This window comes from Globicephala melas, chromosome 3 (assembly GCF_963455315.2).
Source record: "Globicephala melas chromosome 3, mGloMel1.2, whole genome shotgun sequence".
Classification (NCBI taxonomy): domain Eukaryota; kingdom Metazoa; phylum Chordata; class Mammalia; order Artiodactyla; family Delphinidae; genus Globicephala; species Globicephala melas.
In genome coordinates this window covers 100,953,734-100,971,931 of record NC_083316.1, presented here as the reverse complement: position 1 = coordinate 100,971,931, position 18,198 = coordinate 100,953,734, and the positions used below count along the sequence as shown (strand labels likewise).

General features: G+C 40.0%; 1 protein-coding gene across 2 annotated transcripts in view; it reads right to left on the bottom strand.

The window, feature by feature from the left end:
• Positions 1-18,198, bottom strand: part of SNX24 (sorting nexin 24) — a 162,586-nt gene that overhangs the window by 46,872 nt on the left and 97,516 nt on the right. For both annotated transcript variants that reach the window (XM_060296147.2, XM_030869791.3), the window contains one exon: positions 15,077-15,181. In XM_060296147.2, the coding sequence (XP_060152130.1) occupies positions 15,077-15,181 (105 nt within the window). The remainder of the gene's footprint in view (positions 1-15,076; positions 15,182-18,198) is intronic.

Below are 18,198 nucleotides of genomic sequence, written 5' to 3'. Positions count from 1 at the left end.
GAACTTAGACCTATGAAGATATCAGTTATTACATTATCAGACTCAAAAAAATCCTCAAAAATATTAATTAAAAATATCTACAAAAAATACACCTAGATACAGAATAACTATAGTAATAAAGTTCTACAGTGAAATGAAATAACACCAAAGATAAAAAGAAGATTCTAAATGAATCAGAGAAAAGTGACAGTTTACTTTCAAAAGGCAGAGAGGTAGTTCTAACTATGAATAAGAATTGTTTTACCATACAATACTTTGCATAAAGAACCTGGACGACCTCATTTCACTAAAACAACGTGAACAGTATTCTTTCACTTATCCTGATGTTTCTGTACCAAGATTTATTTGACAAATGCTTTACTTTACTTGACAAAAGGGTATACAAAAATGACTAGAAGGAAACAGATAATACAGAAATTCTTTTTAATTTTATTGATTTAGTCATTCTAGTTGGTATTTGTAAATCTAAAAATGAAAATATTTTGCAATTATGTAGCAAAGATATTAGCCACTGTCTCCTCAACAAAACTATTAACCATTCAGGTTTTGGACTTTAACAATGCATGTCCAAAGAAAAGAACCAGAAACAATGATACACTAGAACCTATTAGAGATGAATCTAAAATCTGGAATCAGTATCTACAAGATGGTTTATGTTTCATGTTCATGCATAGAAGCTGATGAGCAGTTAGGTGTACTGTCAAAGGATGCTGCCCTTTAAAAATCAGGAAAATATGGGCTAAGAATTTGGATTTACTATGTTGAAATTCTGATAAAAATTCTAAGGAAGTTGTCTTTCTTTTAATATGAATTGCTGTAAACTATTCATAAAATATCTTATAATCAGATAAAACTAAATATGGTCCATTGAATTCAGATGATAGGTGGTGATGACCATTTTTCCTGAGAAAATGAGAGTTAATGTGTCTAAAGAGATAAAATAGAGGTTTGAAAATATGAGCAAAAATAGAAGGACTATTAAAAGAAAAAACCCTAAAACCCAGTCAGATTAGGAAAAAAATAAAGCAAACAGAACTCACAGAAACAAAAAACCATAATATTAAAAAAAACCCAAAAAAACCCAAAACCATAATATTAAATTCAAAAATCAATGGATGGGGCTTCCCTGGTGGCGCAGTGGTTGAGAGTCTGCCTGCCGATGCAGGGGACATGGGTTCGTGACCCGGTCCGGGAAGATCCCACATGCCGCGGAGCGGCTGGGCCCGTGAGCCATGGCCACTGAGCCTGCGCGTCCGGAGCCTGTGCTCCGCAACGGGAGAGCCCACAACAGTGAGAGGCCCGCGTAACGCAAAAAAAAAAAAAAAAAAAAAAAAAAAAAAAAAATCAATGGATGGACTTCTACTTCCAATAAGGTGGAGTGGATATACTTTTCCCCATTCTTCCTGCTAAGTATTGGGTTGGCCAAAAAGTTCGTTCGGGTTTTTCTGTGACATCTTTTTGGCCAACCCAATATAATTAAACCACTGGACACTGTATATAAAACAAACATAAAAAGATTATGAAAGGTTGAAGGAAGAAAGGAGACCTTCCAGGACTGAGGAATGACACAGTGGTGAGCTTTATCTTTCCTGGGTTTTCATTTTGCCTCATGTATCTTGACTTGGAGAAGCAAAAGCTAACAACCAGGAAATACCAACAGATGCAGACAAATAAGGCCCCAATAAAATCATGTTTCCTTTAGCAAAAGGACCATAAAAGAGATAGCCTAGCAAGAAAGAAAACGCTCCAACCCTAAACCACTCTATTCCAGCCAAACACCACAGGAGAAACTGTGGCCCACCTCTACTCATGCCAGCAAAGTCCTGTGGGAAGCCTAGACTTCAACCCTTCTGAGGCTGGTAATGAAGAACCCAGCACTGGTGTGGTGTCAGAGAAAGCCAAGAAAGCAGCCAGAACTTTCATCCCCACCTGCCAGTAATGTGCCCCCACCTACAGGGTCAGTGGAGACCATGTGGGGAGCTGGAACTCCCATCCTTACAGCAGTAATGAGTAGCACCCCTCCCAACCCAGCTGTCAGTGATGTTAGGTAGGGAACCTGGTCTTCCATCTTCACATGGTTGAAACAAGGTGGAATCCCCTGCCTTGACTGAGCAGTTTCAGAGAAAGCCAGCTAAAACAGAAGGTTTAAATAAGATCCAGAGTCTCATAACATAATACAAAAATGTCTAGAATTCAATCAGAATCATTCATCGTATCAAAAATCTGGAAGATCTCAAACTGAATGAAAAAGTCAATCATGCCAATATTGAGATGACAGAGATATGTTAAAATTATCTGATAATGGTTTTAAGGCAGCCATGATAAAAATGTTTCAAGAATAATCACAAACATATTTGAAACAAAAGGAAAAAATAGAAAAATTCAACAAAGAAATAAAAAGTCTCAGTTCCCTGGTGGTCTAGTGGTTAGGATTTGGCACTTTCACTGCCATGGCTTGGGTTCAATCCCTGGTCAGGGAACTGAGAGCCCACAAGCTGTGTGGTGTGGCCAAAAAAAAAAAAAAAAAAGAAAAGAAATATAACGTCTCAGCAAAAAATAAAAGCTATAAAGAATCAAATGAGGATTTTAGAACTGAAAAATACAGTACCATAAAGAAAAGGCTCAGTAAAAGCATTCAGTGCCAGAATGGAAGGAACAGAGGAGAATCAGTGAACTGGAAGATAGAACAACAGAAATTATCTAATCTGACCAATGGAGAGAAACAGTAAAAATAAATTAAAAAGGGCTTAGGCCCTTGTGAAACTATAATAAAAAATCTAACATTTCCATTATTGGAGTACTGGAAGGAAAGGAGAAAGAGGAAGGGGCTGAAAAAAATACCCAAAGAAATAATGGCTAAAAACTTCCAAATGTAGCAAAAGAGATAAACCTACTGATTCAAGAAGTTGGGAGAACTCCAAACAGGAAAAACTTAAAAGAAACTCAAACCAAGACACATCATAATTAAACTTCTGAAAACCAATAACAAAGATAAAATCTTGAAAACTGGAATTTTATTTTTATTTTTCAAGCACAAAATCTTTCCATATTTCTTCCTTCCTTTAACTAACATTTATGGAGTAACTATTCTGTGCCCAGAGCTGTTTAAATGCATGGACAGTATTTGAACAATAATACTGTTTCAGTAAACAAAATAAACAAAATACCTTGCCTTCACCATGCCAGAGGTTGAGGTAGGCACAGACTATGAAAACAGCCAGTTTAAAACAACATCTTACATATAGAGGAAAAACAATTAATACGACAGTAGATTTTTTATCAGAAACCACAGGAGCCAAAATGAAGTGTCACAATATTTTCCAAGTGCTGAAAAAAAACTGAACTGTCAACCCAGAATCTTACATCCAGGGTGATCAGACTTAAAACATTCTAAGGTCCTCGTAATGTTCAGGAGGAAACTAAAGATTATTATCTTTAGTAACCATGAAAAGAACAGATACATACTAACAAGGGGGAAAATGGAAAGAGAAAAAGGGGAAAAAAAATCTGCCACCAATCCAAAAGCAGGCAAGGAAAGAAACAATTCAGAAAAAAAGGGACTAATAAAAAAGCATGGAGAGGAAGGAGTCAAGATGGCAGTGTGCAAAGACTCAGAGTTCATGTCTCCCCACAACTAGGGCGCCTGCAGGACGCTGGTGGGGGGGGACCTTAATGCCCAAGGAGACAGAAGGAAACCCCAAGTGAAACAGTAGGATGTGGGGGGACTGAGGCGGGAGGAGAAGTGGAGGCCAGGACCAGCGCCCCTGAGGGGTGGCTGAGAGGCAGAAGGGGTTCCCATGCCTGGAGGAACCCTTGGGGGCTTGGATCAAGGGGAAGCACACCCAGCGTATCCCCTGCCCAATCGGCCAGGGAAGTCTGCCTGGCTCTTGGGCTGGGTCCTATGCTCTCAGAGGCCCCCTCTGGGCCATGTTGGTCCTGGGGGCATAGGAAGGAGGCTGGGGTAAAAGCAGATAGGCAGGCGGGAGGGGCCCTCCAGGACTGAGGAGCAGGAGAGGAGTGGAGGGTGTTTGACCTGCCCACTTGAGCCCAGGAAGCCTGCTGGGCTCCCAGGTGGGGTCTCCCACCCTCTGAGACCAGAGGCGGGAGGCATACCTGGGCCCCTTCTGTTCCTTTGAGCCTAAGCCCCACCCCCACACCCCCCAGGGCCTTTTCCAGCCCTGTGGGTCCTAAGCATAGGCTCTGCACGCCCACCCAAACCCTGCCCCTGCTTAGGCCCCGTGTGGCTTGTGGGAACTTGGTCACGAGCTGGGAGTTGGGTCAAAGCTCCTCAGGTGGGAGCTCTGAGTCCGAACCACTGGACTAACAGAGAACCTCAGACCCCAGGGAATATCTATCAGAGTGAGGGCTCCTGGAGGTCCTCATCTCAGCACCAAGAGCCAGCTCTACCCAACAGCCTACAAACTCCAGTGTTGGAAGCCTCAGGCTAGACAACCAGTAAGACAGGAACACAATCCCACTCATCAAAAAAAAAAAAAAAGATACGGCAAAAAAATACATCACAGATAAAGGAGCAAGGTAAAAACCTACAAGACCAAATAAATGAAGAGGAAACAGGCAATCTACTTGAAAAAGAATTCAGAGTAATGATAGTAAAGACGATCCAGAATCTCAGAAATAGAATGGAGGCATGGACTGAGAAAATACAATAAATGTTTAACAAAGATCTAGAAGAACTAAAAAACAAACAAACAGAGATGAACAACACAATAACTGAAATGAAAAATACACTAGAAGGAATCAATAACAGGATAACTGAGGCAGAAGAACGAATAAGTGAGCTGGAAGACAAAATGGTGGAAATACTTGCCAAGGAGCAGAATAAAGAAAAAAGAATGAAAAGAATTGAAGACAATCTCAGAGATATCTGGGATAACAGTAAATGTAGCAACATTCGAATTATAGGGGTCCCAGAAGAAGAAGAGAAAAAGAAAGGGTCTGAAAAAATATTTAAATAGATTATAGTTGAAAACTTCCCTAACATGGGAAAGGAAATAGTCACCCAAGTCCAGGAAGCACCGAGTCCATATAAGATAAACCCTAGGAAAAACACACCAGACACATATTAATCAAACTAATAAAAATTAAATTCAAAGAAAAAACTATTAAAAGCAGCAAGGGAAAAACCAAAAATAACATACAAAGGAATCCCCATAAGGTTATCAGACGATTTTTCAGCAGAAACTCTGCAGGTCAGAAGGGAGTGGCAGGATATACTTAAAGTGATGAAAGGGAAAAACCTACAACCAAGATTACTCTACCCAGCAAGGATCTCATTCAGATTCGACAGAGAAATCAAAGGCTTTTCAGACAAGCAAAAGGTAAGAGAATTCAGCACCACTGAACCAGTTTTACAACAAATGCTAAAGAAACTTCTCTAGGCAGGAAACACAAGAGAAAAAAAAGACGCACAAAAACAAACCCAAAACAATTAAGAAAATGGTAATAGGAACATATATATCAATAAGAACCTTGAATGTAAATGGATTAAATGCCCCAACCAAAAGACACAGACTGGCTGAATGGATATAAACACAAGACTCATATATATGCTGTCTACAAGAGACCCATTTCAGACCTAGGGACACATACAGACTGAAAGTGAGGGGATGGAAAAAGATATTCCATGCAAATGGAAATCAAAAGAAAGCTGGAGTAGCAATACTTGTATCAGATAAAATAGACTTTAAAATAAAGACTGTTATAAATGTTTATGCACCCAACAGAGGAGCACCTCAATACATGAGGCAAATGCTAACAACCATGAAAGGGGAAATCGACAGTAACACAATAATAGCAGGGGACTTTAACACCCCACTTACACCAATGGACAGATCATCCAAACAGAAAATAAATAAGGAAACACAAACTTTAAATGACACAATAGACCAGAGGGATTTAATTGATATTTATAGAACATTCCACTCAAAAGTGGCAGAATACACTTTCTTCTCAAGTGCACATGGAACATTCTCCAGGACAGATCACATCTTGGGTCACAAATCAAGCCTCGGAAAATTTAAGAAAATTGAAATTGTATCAATCACCTTTTCTGACCACAACACTGTGAGACTAGAAATCAATTACAGGAAAAAAACTGTAAAAAACACAAACACATGGAGGCTAAACAGTGCACTAAAAAATAACCAAGAGATCACTGAAAAAAACAAAGAAGAAATAAAAAAATACATAGAAACAAATGACAATGAAAACACGATGACCCAAAACCTATGGGACACAGCAAAAGCAGTTCTAAGAGGGAAGTTTACAGCAATTCAGTCTCACCTCAAGAAACAAGAAAAACCTCAAATAAACAATCTAACCCTACACCTAAAGCAACTAGAGAAAGAAGAACAAAGAAAACCCAAAGTCAGTAGAAGGAAAGAAATAATAAAGATCCAAGCAGAAATAAATGAAATAGAAATGAAAAAACAATAGCTAAGGTCAATAAAACTGAAAGCTGGGCTTCCCTGGTGGCGCAGTGGTTGAGAGTCCACCTGCCGATTCAGGGGACACGAGTTCGTGCCCCGGTCTGGGAGGATCCCACATGCCGCAGAGCGGCTGGGCCCGTGAGCCATGGCCGCTGAGCCTGCGCGTCCGGAGCCTGTGCTCCGCAACGGGAGAGGCCACAACAGTGAGAGGCCCGCGTACCGTGAAAAAACAAAACAAAACAAAACAACCTGAAAGCTGGTTCTTTGAGAACATAAACAAAATTGATAAACCCTTAGAAAAAAGGGAGAGGACACAAATAAATAAAATTAGAAATGAAAAAGGAGAAATCACAACTGACACCACAGAAATACAAAGAATTATAAGAAACTATTAAAAACAACTATATGCCAATAAAATGGACAACCATGAAGAAAGGGACAAATTCTTGGAAAGGTACAGTTTTCTAAGACTGAACCAAGAAGAATTAGAAAATATAAACAGACCTATCCCAAGTAATGAAACTGAAACCATAATTAAATATCTTCCAACAAACAAAAGTCCAGGACCAGATGGCTTCACAGGTGAATTCTATCAAATATTTAGAGAAAAACTAACACCTATCCTTCTCAAGCTCTTCCAAAAAACAGCAGAGGGAGGAAGACTCCCAAATTCATTCCACGAAGGCACCATCACCCTGAAACCAAAACCAGAAAAAGGTATCACAAAAAAAGAAAATTATAGACCAATATCTCGGATGAACATAGATGCAAAAACCCTCAACAAAATACTAGCAAATAGATTCCAGAAACACATTAAAAGGATCATACACCATGATCAAGTGGGATTAATCCCAGGGATGCAAAGATTCTCCAATATACACAAATCAATGTGACACACAATATTAACAAATTAAGGAATAAAAACCATATGATCATCTCAATAGATACAGAAAAAGCTTTAGACAAAATTCAACACCCATTTATGATAAACTCTCTCCAGAAAATGGGCATAGAGGGAACCTACCTCAACATAATAAAGGCCATATATGACAAATCCACAGCAAACATCATACTCAATGGTGAAAAACTGAAAGCATTTCCACTAAGATCAGGAACAAGACAAGACACTCTCATCAGTCCTTTTCAACATAGTTTTGGAAGTCCTAGCCATGGCAATCAGAGATGAAAAAGAAATAAAAGGAATACAAATTGGAAAAGAAGAAGTAAAACTGTCACTGTTTGCAGATGACATGATACTATACACAGAAAATCCTAAAGATGCTACCATGAAACTACTAGAACTAATCAATGAATTTGGTAAGGTTTGCAGGATACAAAATTAATGCATAGAAATCTGTGGCATTCCTATACACTAACAACGAAAAATCAGAAAGAGAAATTAAGGAACCAATCCCATTTACCATTGCAACAAAAAGAATAAAATACTAGGAATAAACCTACCTAAGGAGGCAAAAGACTTGTACTCAGAAAACTATAAAACACTGATGAAAGAAATCAAAGATGACATAAACAGATGGAGAAATATACCATGTTCTTGGATTGGAAGAATCAATGTTGTGAAACTGATTATACTACCCAAAGCAATCTACAGATTCAATGCAATCCTTATCAAACTACCAATGGCATTCTTCACAGAATTAGAACAAAAAATTTTACAATTCATATGGAAACACAAAAGACCCCGAAGAGCCAAAGCAATTCTTGAGAAAGAAAAATGGAGCTGGAAGAATCAGGCTCCCTGACTTCAAACTGTACTACAAAGCTACAGTAATCAAGACAGTATGGTACTGGCAGGAAAACAGAAATATAGATCAATGGTACAGGATAGAAAGCCCAGACATAAACGCATGCACATATGGTCATCTAATTTATGACAAAGGAGGCAAGAACATATGATGGAGAAAACACAGCCTCTTCAATAAGTGGTGCTGGGAAAACTGGACAGCTGCAAGTAAAAGAATGAAATTAGTACACTACCTAACAGCATACGTAAAAATAAACTCCAAGTGGATTAAAGACCTAAATGTAAGACCAGACACTATAAAATGCTTAGAGGAACAGATAGGAAAATACTCTTTGACATAAACCACAGCAAGATCTTTTTTGACCCACCTCTTAAGAGTAATGAAAATAAAAACAAAAATAAACAAATGGGACCTAATGAAACTTAAAAGCTTTTGCACAGCAAAGGAAACCATAAGCAAGATGAAAAGACAACCCTCAGCATGGGCAAAAATATTTGCAAATGAAACAACGGACAAAGGATTAATCTCCAAAATATATAAACAGCTCATGGAGCTCAATATAAAAAAAACAAACAACCCAATTAAAAAATGGGCGGAAGACCTAAATGGACATTTCACCAAAGAAGACATACAGATGGCCAAGAGGCACATGAAAAGATGCTCAACATCACTGATTATTAGAGAAATGCAAGTCAAAACTACAATGAGGTATTATTACCTCACACTGGTCAGAATGGCCATCATCAAAAAATCTAGAAACAATAAATGGTGGAAAGGGTGTGGTGAAAAGGGAACCCTCCTGCACTGTTGGTGGGAATGTAAATTGATACAACCACTGTGGATAACAGTATGGAGGTTCCTTAAAAACTAAAAATAGAACTACCATATGACCCAGCAATCCCACTACTGGGCATATACCTTGAGAAAACCACAATTCAAAAAGACACATGCACCACAATGTTAATTGCAGCACTATTTACAATAGCCAGGACATGGAGGCAACCTAAATGTCCATCGACAGATAAATGGATAAAGAAGATGTGGCACGTATATACAATGGAATATTACCCAGCCATAAAAATAAACGAAATTGAGTTATTTGTAATGAGGTGGATGGACCTAGAGACTGTCATACAGAATGAAGTAAGTCAGAAAGAGAAAAACAAATACCGTATGCTAATGCATATATATGGAATCTAAAAAAAAAAAAAATGGTACTGATGAACCTAGTGGCAGGGTAGGAATAAAGACATAGATATAGAGAATGGACTTGAGGACACAGGGAGGGGGAAGGGTAAGCTGGGATGAAGTGAGAGAGTGGCATGGACATATATTCACTACCAAATGTAAAACAGATAGGGAGGGTGGGAGGGAGGCTCAAGAGGGAGGGAATGTGGGGATGTATGTATGCATGTGGCTGATTCACTTTGTTGTACAACAGAAACTAACACAGTATTGTGAAGCAATTATACTCCAATAAAGATCTATTAAAAACAAAACCAAAACATGGATGTTTGAACTAAGCCCAACTATATCAGTTATCATAAAAACATGTGGCAATTTTTAATATACCTTTCTTCTTATAGATTAAGCAGCCAAGTTATGATGTAAGAGATTTGCTTTAAAAACTTCATCTGATTTTATACAGTTCATCGTACTCAAGAATTCAAGAATACACATATTGCAAGCACACATGTTCAATTTTAACAGATGCTTCATGCACTGCTGGAGAAGTTAAAAATACAATACTGTTAAATCCAGTGCAGACTTCTGACCAAACGGAACATTATACTGCATAGTATAATTTAAATAACGAACGAGGGGCAGGCTAGTCAGGTCAATAGGGTCTTCTGAAGACAGCACTCTGCATCTACTGTCTAACAAAACAGCTTAACTCCAGCTGTGGCAATGTTTTCTTTGAATGAACCTTTTTTTAGGGATTAATATTAGCTTCAATTATCTTTAGTCATGAGTTGCTATGAGCTATTTCTGTTCAGCTCCCAAAACTCACTGTACATTTAATTATTTTTCACTCCTTATGAAAAGGATGAAAACATAACTGTTTTTCCTAAGTCAGTGACATAAGATGTGGTTCCCTTTCTCAGAAAGATAAATTTCACATTATTTCAACAAACAGCACAAGTGATGTACACAAAATTTCCGTGAAGAATCTTTGTCTAAAAATTATAAGAGCTTGCCATTTGAAGCTACTACTGAAGAATGGCAAGGGACCTGACCATTAAACCAGCCTCAAATAAATAAATGAAGCCACAGCTAAACCTCAACCTTGCTGACCATTTGTTTTTTCTTTCTGTAAGATTGTGGGCTTCATGTCTGATGTACTGAAATGTTCAGGTTATGTCTGGCATCAGAGGGTTTCTTCATTCGTTGTGCTCTGTCCTTGTGGAATCTTGTCTGTGTAAAGTCCCATATCCTCCAGTTTGGGGAAATTTTCAAGTGATTTTTCTTTTGATTATTCTCTTCCCTACTTTTGTATTTTCCCCTCTTCTTTCTCTCTGGGCCTCCAGAATGAAAGAGGACATTAGACTTGAATTGGTCTTCTGTGTCTCTTGTCTTCTGTTGCAACTTTTGTCTCTGTACTCTACGGAACAGTTTCCCAACTAGAGAGAGCAACTCCCAGATGTTTTCAATTGGAGAAAACAATTAATTCTAAGAATTCTCATGTGCTCTCCGATTGTTCCTTTTTCATAGTATCCTAGTGTCATCTTTTGGAGGTAATACCTTTGAGAAGTTCTCTAGATATATTACATCAATTTGTAAGATATATGTTGTGTTCCGAATTATCTCCTTCCTGAAGAGTCAGTGCTTTCATTCATCTTGGTCTTTTTCTTCAATGCCTGGTGATCCCTGGTTATCAGATCTCACTGCGGAAAGCAGCTTCGGTGGGCTTCCTCTGCTAGTAGGCCAGTAGGAGCGCTCGTCACAGGCTTCCTTCTGAGTGTGGGAAAGACGTGGCGGGCTTTTCCTTGAGGTAAGGGGATGGGGAGGGGGTTGCCAACTTGGGGGCCCTAATATCCACATCAGAAGCTTTAGCTTTCCTTGGCCATTCTGTTCAGTGTTTTGTTGTATTGTTTTATTTTCAAGAAAATAGTCTTACAAATTTTTGGTGTGGTCATAAACATCAGTATGTATTCTGTACAGAATAAGTGGCCTGAGCACCCGTCCCATGTGTACACCTTGAATGACCCACGTGTGTTCAGTTTCACTGCTCACCTCGGCCTCACCTGCCAGCTCTAGGTCCAGAAGCTGCGTCTCCAGCACAGCTGTGGGCGGGCCATCTCCCGCACCCACCGCAGCTCTCATGGCTGAGCTTGCGCCCTGCTTTTTGCTTTGTTGCACCTATTCACATGCTCCCAGAACATTCCATCTTCCAGGAAACTGTTAAAATGTTTTCTTCCTTTGACGAGGCTCTCTTTTCCTTGCCCATCCACCACCTAACTGTTGGGGTTTATTCCTTTTTAAGTGTTTCTTTTTTAAAATGACTTCTTTTTTTTAATAAATTTATTTATTTTATTTATTTACTTTCGGCTGTGTCGGGTCTTTGTTGCTGTGCACGAGCTTTCTCTAGTTGTGGTGAGCGGGGGCTACTCTTCGTTGAGGCACACGGGCTCCTCATTACGGTGGCTTCTCTTGTTGTGGAGCATGGGCTCTAGGCACGTGGGCTCAGTAGTTGTGGCTCCTGGGCTCTAGAGTGCAGGCTTCAGTAGTTGTGACTCACGGGCTTAGTTGCTCCGCAGCATGTGGGATCCTCCCGGACCAGGGCTCGAACCCGTGTCTCCTGCATTGGCAGGTGGATTCTTAATCACTGCACCACCAGGGAAGTCCCTCCTTTTTAAGTTTTTATACTTTTGTTTCAGTGGGGTCTCAGGAAAGGTGGAAAGTCACTTCAAACCAGGAGATAAAACTATTATATAAACCATGTCTGATGGTCAAATCAGTTTGGGAAAACCAAATTAATTTATTCTTAAGATTTTTGTTTCTATGCAGATGACTTAACACAGAAAACAGATGTATACTCACAATTTTCAAAGGATTCTAAATATTCAAATCAAAGATTTAAAAAAAATCTATTGATCAAGGAAGTTGGGGATAGCCAATTAAATTGTGATGGTTTATGATTATATTTTCCTTTACTTTTATTATTATATCCTTAAGAAAAACTCTACCTCAAGGCTGAAAGTTTTCTCCTGATTTAAAAAATCTACAATGCATAACAAAAAGAGCCTATACTGGGAGTTAAGAAACTAAAATTCCAGTCCCATCTCTTTAACTAATGTACTTAGGAAGTGAGGCAAATTTCTTAATTCCACCGGACTTGTTTCTCCAACTCTAAAATAAAAGAGCGGTGTGGGCTAACTTAGGAAATGTGTGTTGAATCCATCCATGGTCTAGCGTGTACTAGTTGCTTCTTGAACAAAAGGAAGAGTTTTCTCTGGCCCTTCCAAGAGCTAATCTGCCTGTTTTATGGGTGGTAAACTGAGACCAGAGGGATGATCATGAACTTAATTGAAGGGCAGGAGACAAGCTGGACTAGATAAGGTCTAAGTTCCCTGTGAGCTTAAGATGCTATGGCTTGAGGGTATTAATACTTTCTTAGGTTTACGGGCCTGAACAGGGCCATCCTATGTACCTCAAGCTGAGATGCATTCGCTGCACGATAGTGCCTGCTGAGAAGTGCTAGTGGCACTTAAACTCAGGGGTTCAGACTGGTGCTGAGGGTGAGTGGGATTCTAACTGGAGTTACAAAGGTGAGTAGAAGGAACAGTGATAACTGTCTTACTTCCAAAGAGACTTAAACACCAAACGCTATCAAGAAATGACACCTAAGCCAGGGTTTTCATTTCACTGGCGGTCGATCAAGCATCCACACTCATCTTTGTAACTTCCATTTGGCTCCCAGGGCATGCAAATAGAATCAGGGGGAAGAGGGGGAAGAGGGAGAAGAGGGAGAAGAGAAAAAGTGCCCCTGAACTCCTTCAGGACTTAACTGACAACAAACTGAATATTAAACGCACAAGAGCAAACAAGCCCTCTCAGTCCTTCAACCACATCGTTCAAGCTCTGTTTCTGAGAATAGAAAATTCTAAGCTCAATTTGAGTGTCACTGTAAACTCCTCTCTATGCCAGATGATTTTAACCACATATTTATATCCAAAGTACAAACAACTTAAAATGTTTACACTGAGTAGTAATGGGAGTCATGTGTCAAATACAATGGTAGGAAAAAGAGCAAAGCTTTCTTCAGAACTAAAGCTTGAAGATATACAATATCTGTGGAAAATCTGGCTTACAAATTAGAACGCATTGTTTACCTATTCCATTTAATTATAGAGAACGTGCATTTTTACCCTTTGCATACAACATCTAATGTCTCGTTTTTTGGTTTGGTTTTGCTGTGCAGTGCAGCCCGAGGCTCTGGAAGTCTCATAGCTCCATATACAGAGTCTCAAGGCACATGGCCACACAGTTTCCTGTCTTTTGTGGCCTCCACTTCCTTTAATCTCTCACTGCCAGGGAGAGGCAGTGAAGGATCCATCCACCACGTCCCAAAGCAGAAGAACAAAGGCAGTGAAGAGAGCCCTCCTCTGTGGTTCAGAGAGCCTCCACGTGTCAGCTTTCCTATTTGAATACTGTAAAGACCAAGAAAACTGCAGGAGACCAGGGATGGACTCTTGGCATCTTTCTACTGGGACAGAGTCCTGTGAACTGATCGCTAAGTACAAGCCTGTGGTGACACCTTCTCCTCAGCTTCTAGTTACTAGTCATTCAGGCAAGACCAACCAGAAAAGCTCTGTAGAGGACACAGCATATGGCTTCACACAGTCCACAGTTGCCCGCCCAAATAAAATCCACCAAGGGTTAATCCTTAAGGGGGTGATGAAGATAGCAATGGATGAACACAGTCATGGCTGCCGACTTCTCTGATGCAACATGTCTTAGATAGATCATCGCGGTAAACTCAGAACTCCGAGGTGATGTCCAGCTCTTCATTCTTTGAGAGCCAAGATTCCCCACCCCTTCCCTCCTGGCCATGCTCACCTCAGTCAGTCTCATGCGTCAGCCCCTCAAGTGGACTCATGTGTCCTGGTGAACACAAGGCTCCCACAGCCCCCCAACCCTTCTCTCAGCACTTGCCTCACGCAGTACTCTTTGGATTAATGATGACTACACTGAATATTCACCTGAGGCCACTAGCCCTTTTTGTTTAAAACTCAGAGAAGCTGACACCACCTCACGCTTTCCTTTTGCTTTTTCTGTCACTTGGCAGACAGACTGCTTTGTCTTATCTTACTTTTAGGTAGTTCTGTTTGCTCCTCTTAGCTACAGAAAAGAGCATCCTCTGCATTCTTTTAAAAACATACATTTTAATTTTCAAAGAAGTTGGTACTTCAACAGAAGTAAGTTTTATATACTCATTCTCAATTTGATTCCATAGGTGTACTAGCCAGGCCCACTGAAAATGCAGTTTCTCTCATTATCTCCCCAACACCCAACACCTAAAGGCTGGGAATGCTATGAAGAAGCAGCAAATCTTGGAGGGGAAAACAAAAAACAGAATAATTTGTAGGGCTGAACAAAAAAACCAACAGATCCCTCTGCATCGGTTTTTACTTTTATACTAATTTTTCACTTTCCGAATCCATATAACCAATTTTAAATAGAACTTAACTAAAGCTAAAAGAACCAACCAACAACATATTTATAATTTTAAACTTTCTTATCACTCAGAATGTTTGGTTGCTTGATATATTCTGTATCTTACCCATAAGTTCTGAGAAAAAAATATTGAGATATATGACTCTTTAAGCTACATTAATTGAGGATCTAAACACATCTTACCTGTAAATACGTTTCCAAACCTTGTCGTCGTTGTTCCAAGACTTTTGGGACCCAGTTCCGAACATGTTTGGAAGGGATTTCTGGAGTTTTAATACATTTCTTAAGCTATAAAGACAGAAAAAAACATAGAAAATGTGTTTTAATTATAACGACATTATTTGAGGGAAAAGCCAATAAAAGGAAGTGAACCACTGCTATCTCCAATAAAAATATAGAGGAAAATATATATACACTGAAATTTCATCAAAAATTGTTTCTTTAGCTGTCCTAAATGTTCAGGTTTCAGGACAGGAGTTCTGTGTTTTGGTAGTTGTTATTGTTATACATCATCTGGCATTTCAGATGGGAATTATTTTTCCTGAAGAATTAAGAGTTCAGTAAATGAACTATAAAGGAAGTATAGAAGTTTATAATTTCCAAAAACAATTAATACAACAAAATTTTAGTTGGAAGAAGTACTTTTCTGTTTTTTTATAAATTTATTTATTTACTTATTTTTGGCTACTTTGGGTCTTTTGTTGCTGGGCTTGGGCTTTCTCTTGTTGCAGCGAGTGGGGGCTACTCTCTGTTGTGGTGCCTGGGCTTCCCATTGCAGTGGCTTCCCTTGTTGCAGAGCATAGGCTCTAGGTGTGCAGGCTTCAGTAGTTGTGGCACGCAGGCTGTAGAGTGCAGGCTCAGTAGTTTTGTCACATGGGCTTAGTTGGGCATGTGGGATCTTCCCGGACCAGGGCTCAAACCCACGTCCCCTGCACTGGCAGGTGGATCCTCAACCACTGCGCCACCAGGGAAGCCCGAAGAAGTACTTTTCTGATGAAAAGTCTTTCTACATATTTTTCACATAAAAAAGGAAAACAGAATGCAATTGTTTATAACCATCATCCCTGGAAATGCCATATGAACTAGACCACATCGTATGGAGAGTTTCTTAAAAGTTCTATTAAAAAAAAGTTCTAAAAAGAAAAGACTGATCCTTCCAAAATTCCTAAGCATTAGGTCTAAATTTTGTTCATGAAAACTGAGTGACGGTTCTCAGCTAAGCCTTCCTGGGCAGCAGTCTTAAGGGACTATATAGATAAAGGAAAATTCTATCGGACGTTGAGTTAGAGCTGCCTGTCACAGGTGCATCCTATCACATCCGCATCCTAAATCTGTGAATATTACCTTACAGGGCCAAGTACTTTATATATCTGATTAAATTAAGTGTCTTACTAGGAGAGATTACCATAGATATCCAGGTGGGCTCAATGTAATGGTAAGGATCCTGATTTATCCGGAGGGAGGCACGAGGACCAGGGTCAGCGAGAGACTGGAAGATGCTACATGACTGGCTTAGGTGATGGAGGAAGGGTCATGAGCCCCGCTGACCTATGGAAGCCAGAAAAAGGAAAGGAATGGATTGTCTCCTCTAGCCCATTGATACCTTAACTTTAGCCCAGTGAAACTCAATTTGGATTTCTGACCTTGAGAGGTATAAGATAATAAACTTCTGTTGTTTTAAGCCACTAAGTTTATGCTAACTTGTTACAGTGGCAACACAGACGAAGCTAACACACTGCCTCTAAGATGGAAAGACTTTTAATGCTTTGAGTAAAAAGTTGGAAAACTCAACTGAGACTGCTCCTTTACTACACATGCAAAGAAATGGCATAATGACCTCTAAGAAAATGCACACAGCTAAACCCCAGCACCTAAAACTGTAATAAAAAAAGTTCTCATACATAAGCATATCTTCATTAACCATGTAAGCTGAAATTTGTTGTACACTATGCAAAAGGGGTCTTTGTGCATTCCAAAGATGAGCACTTGTCTCAAGACATTAGGCTAAGCCCTTGCTTGCCTTCTCCCTCCATACCTGAAGCGCCACTAACAGAACACTGTGAAAGTATTAGCTGCAAGCCCAAATCTATCCTCCTTGTCTTCCTCACCAAACGCCTAAATTATTGGAAACAATACTGCATTCAGCTAAATTCAGCTTAAAAAGCTAAATTTCCCACACCCCCTTGCAGAGAGCGGAGGTCAAAGGTAATCAGAAATCACTGAGAAAAGCGTTCCATAAAATCTCTTTTAAAGTGGAACAGACTCAGCTAGCTGGCACCTTCTATACTACTCCCCTTTCACCCCTTCCTGCCTAGAATGCGACTATGATGGCTGGAGCGGCTGTGACCATTTGCCACCATGAGGAAACTCTTAGGATGGAAGACAGGTGTCCAGATGAGCAAGCAGAAAAAAGGACTTGGTGCCTGCACACTGCCTGGAGCTGCCACAACACCCCAGACTGCCCGCCTCCAGACTTGCTTTTTAAGGGGAAAAAAATAGCCCCCTTCCTCTTTTTTTAAGGTTACTGGTATTTGGACTTCCTGTTTCATATACCTGAATTCAGTCCTGGTAGATATTAGAAAAAGAAAAAGGCCAAAGGGAATAGGCCTCAGAACAACACAGAGAACAGGGCAGGGAGGAAGGGGCAATCACCAAGCAAGAGATTAACAGCTTTCTAAAAAGACGGAAAGCAGAAGCATGATCTAAAGAAAACACTGGAGCGGAGGAAGCCCCAGCCCAGACCTCCTCAGGAAGGGACTACAGAGGGTCTGGACATCAATCTTCTCAGCAGCCTGAGAGGCTCTGTGCTCAGGACTGGCATAAGAGGAGGAGGGAAAGGGAAGAGGGATCAGTCTATGCCCCAGCCTGTGCCAAAGACCACAGAGATGACTAGCAGCCCAGTGTCATCCCTAAGCATGCACACCCTCCCCCAGTAAAAAAGGGTCAGTGTTCCTAAAGAAACTGAAGGAAGTGTTTGGGTTGAAGAAAGGTATTTGCCATTCTAGTCATTCTGGTTTTCATGGGGTCCCCAGCCTAATATCTGCCTCTCTACCCTCATTCCCTATAATGAAGCCCTTAAGTTGACACACCCTACAGAGGTACTAGACTTATGTACCCAAAGCAGAGGGACCAGTGACAAATACCCAGAATAACTGGATGGGCAGTCAAAGATCACTTTCATAGGAAAGCCAGCACTATGAAAGAGAAAGGACAAGAAAAACAAATGGAACAACTAATCCCAAAGGAAACAGAGAAATCAAATAACAGAAGAGATCTTTAATATCCGCAGGGAGGTTTGAGAAGAT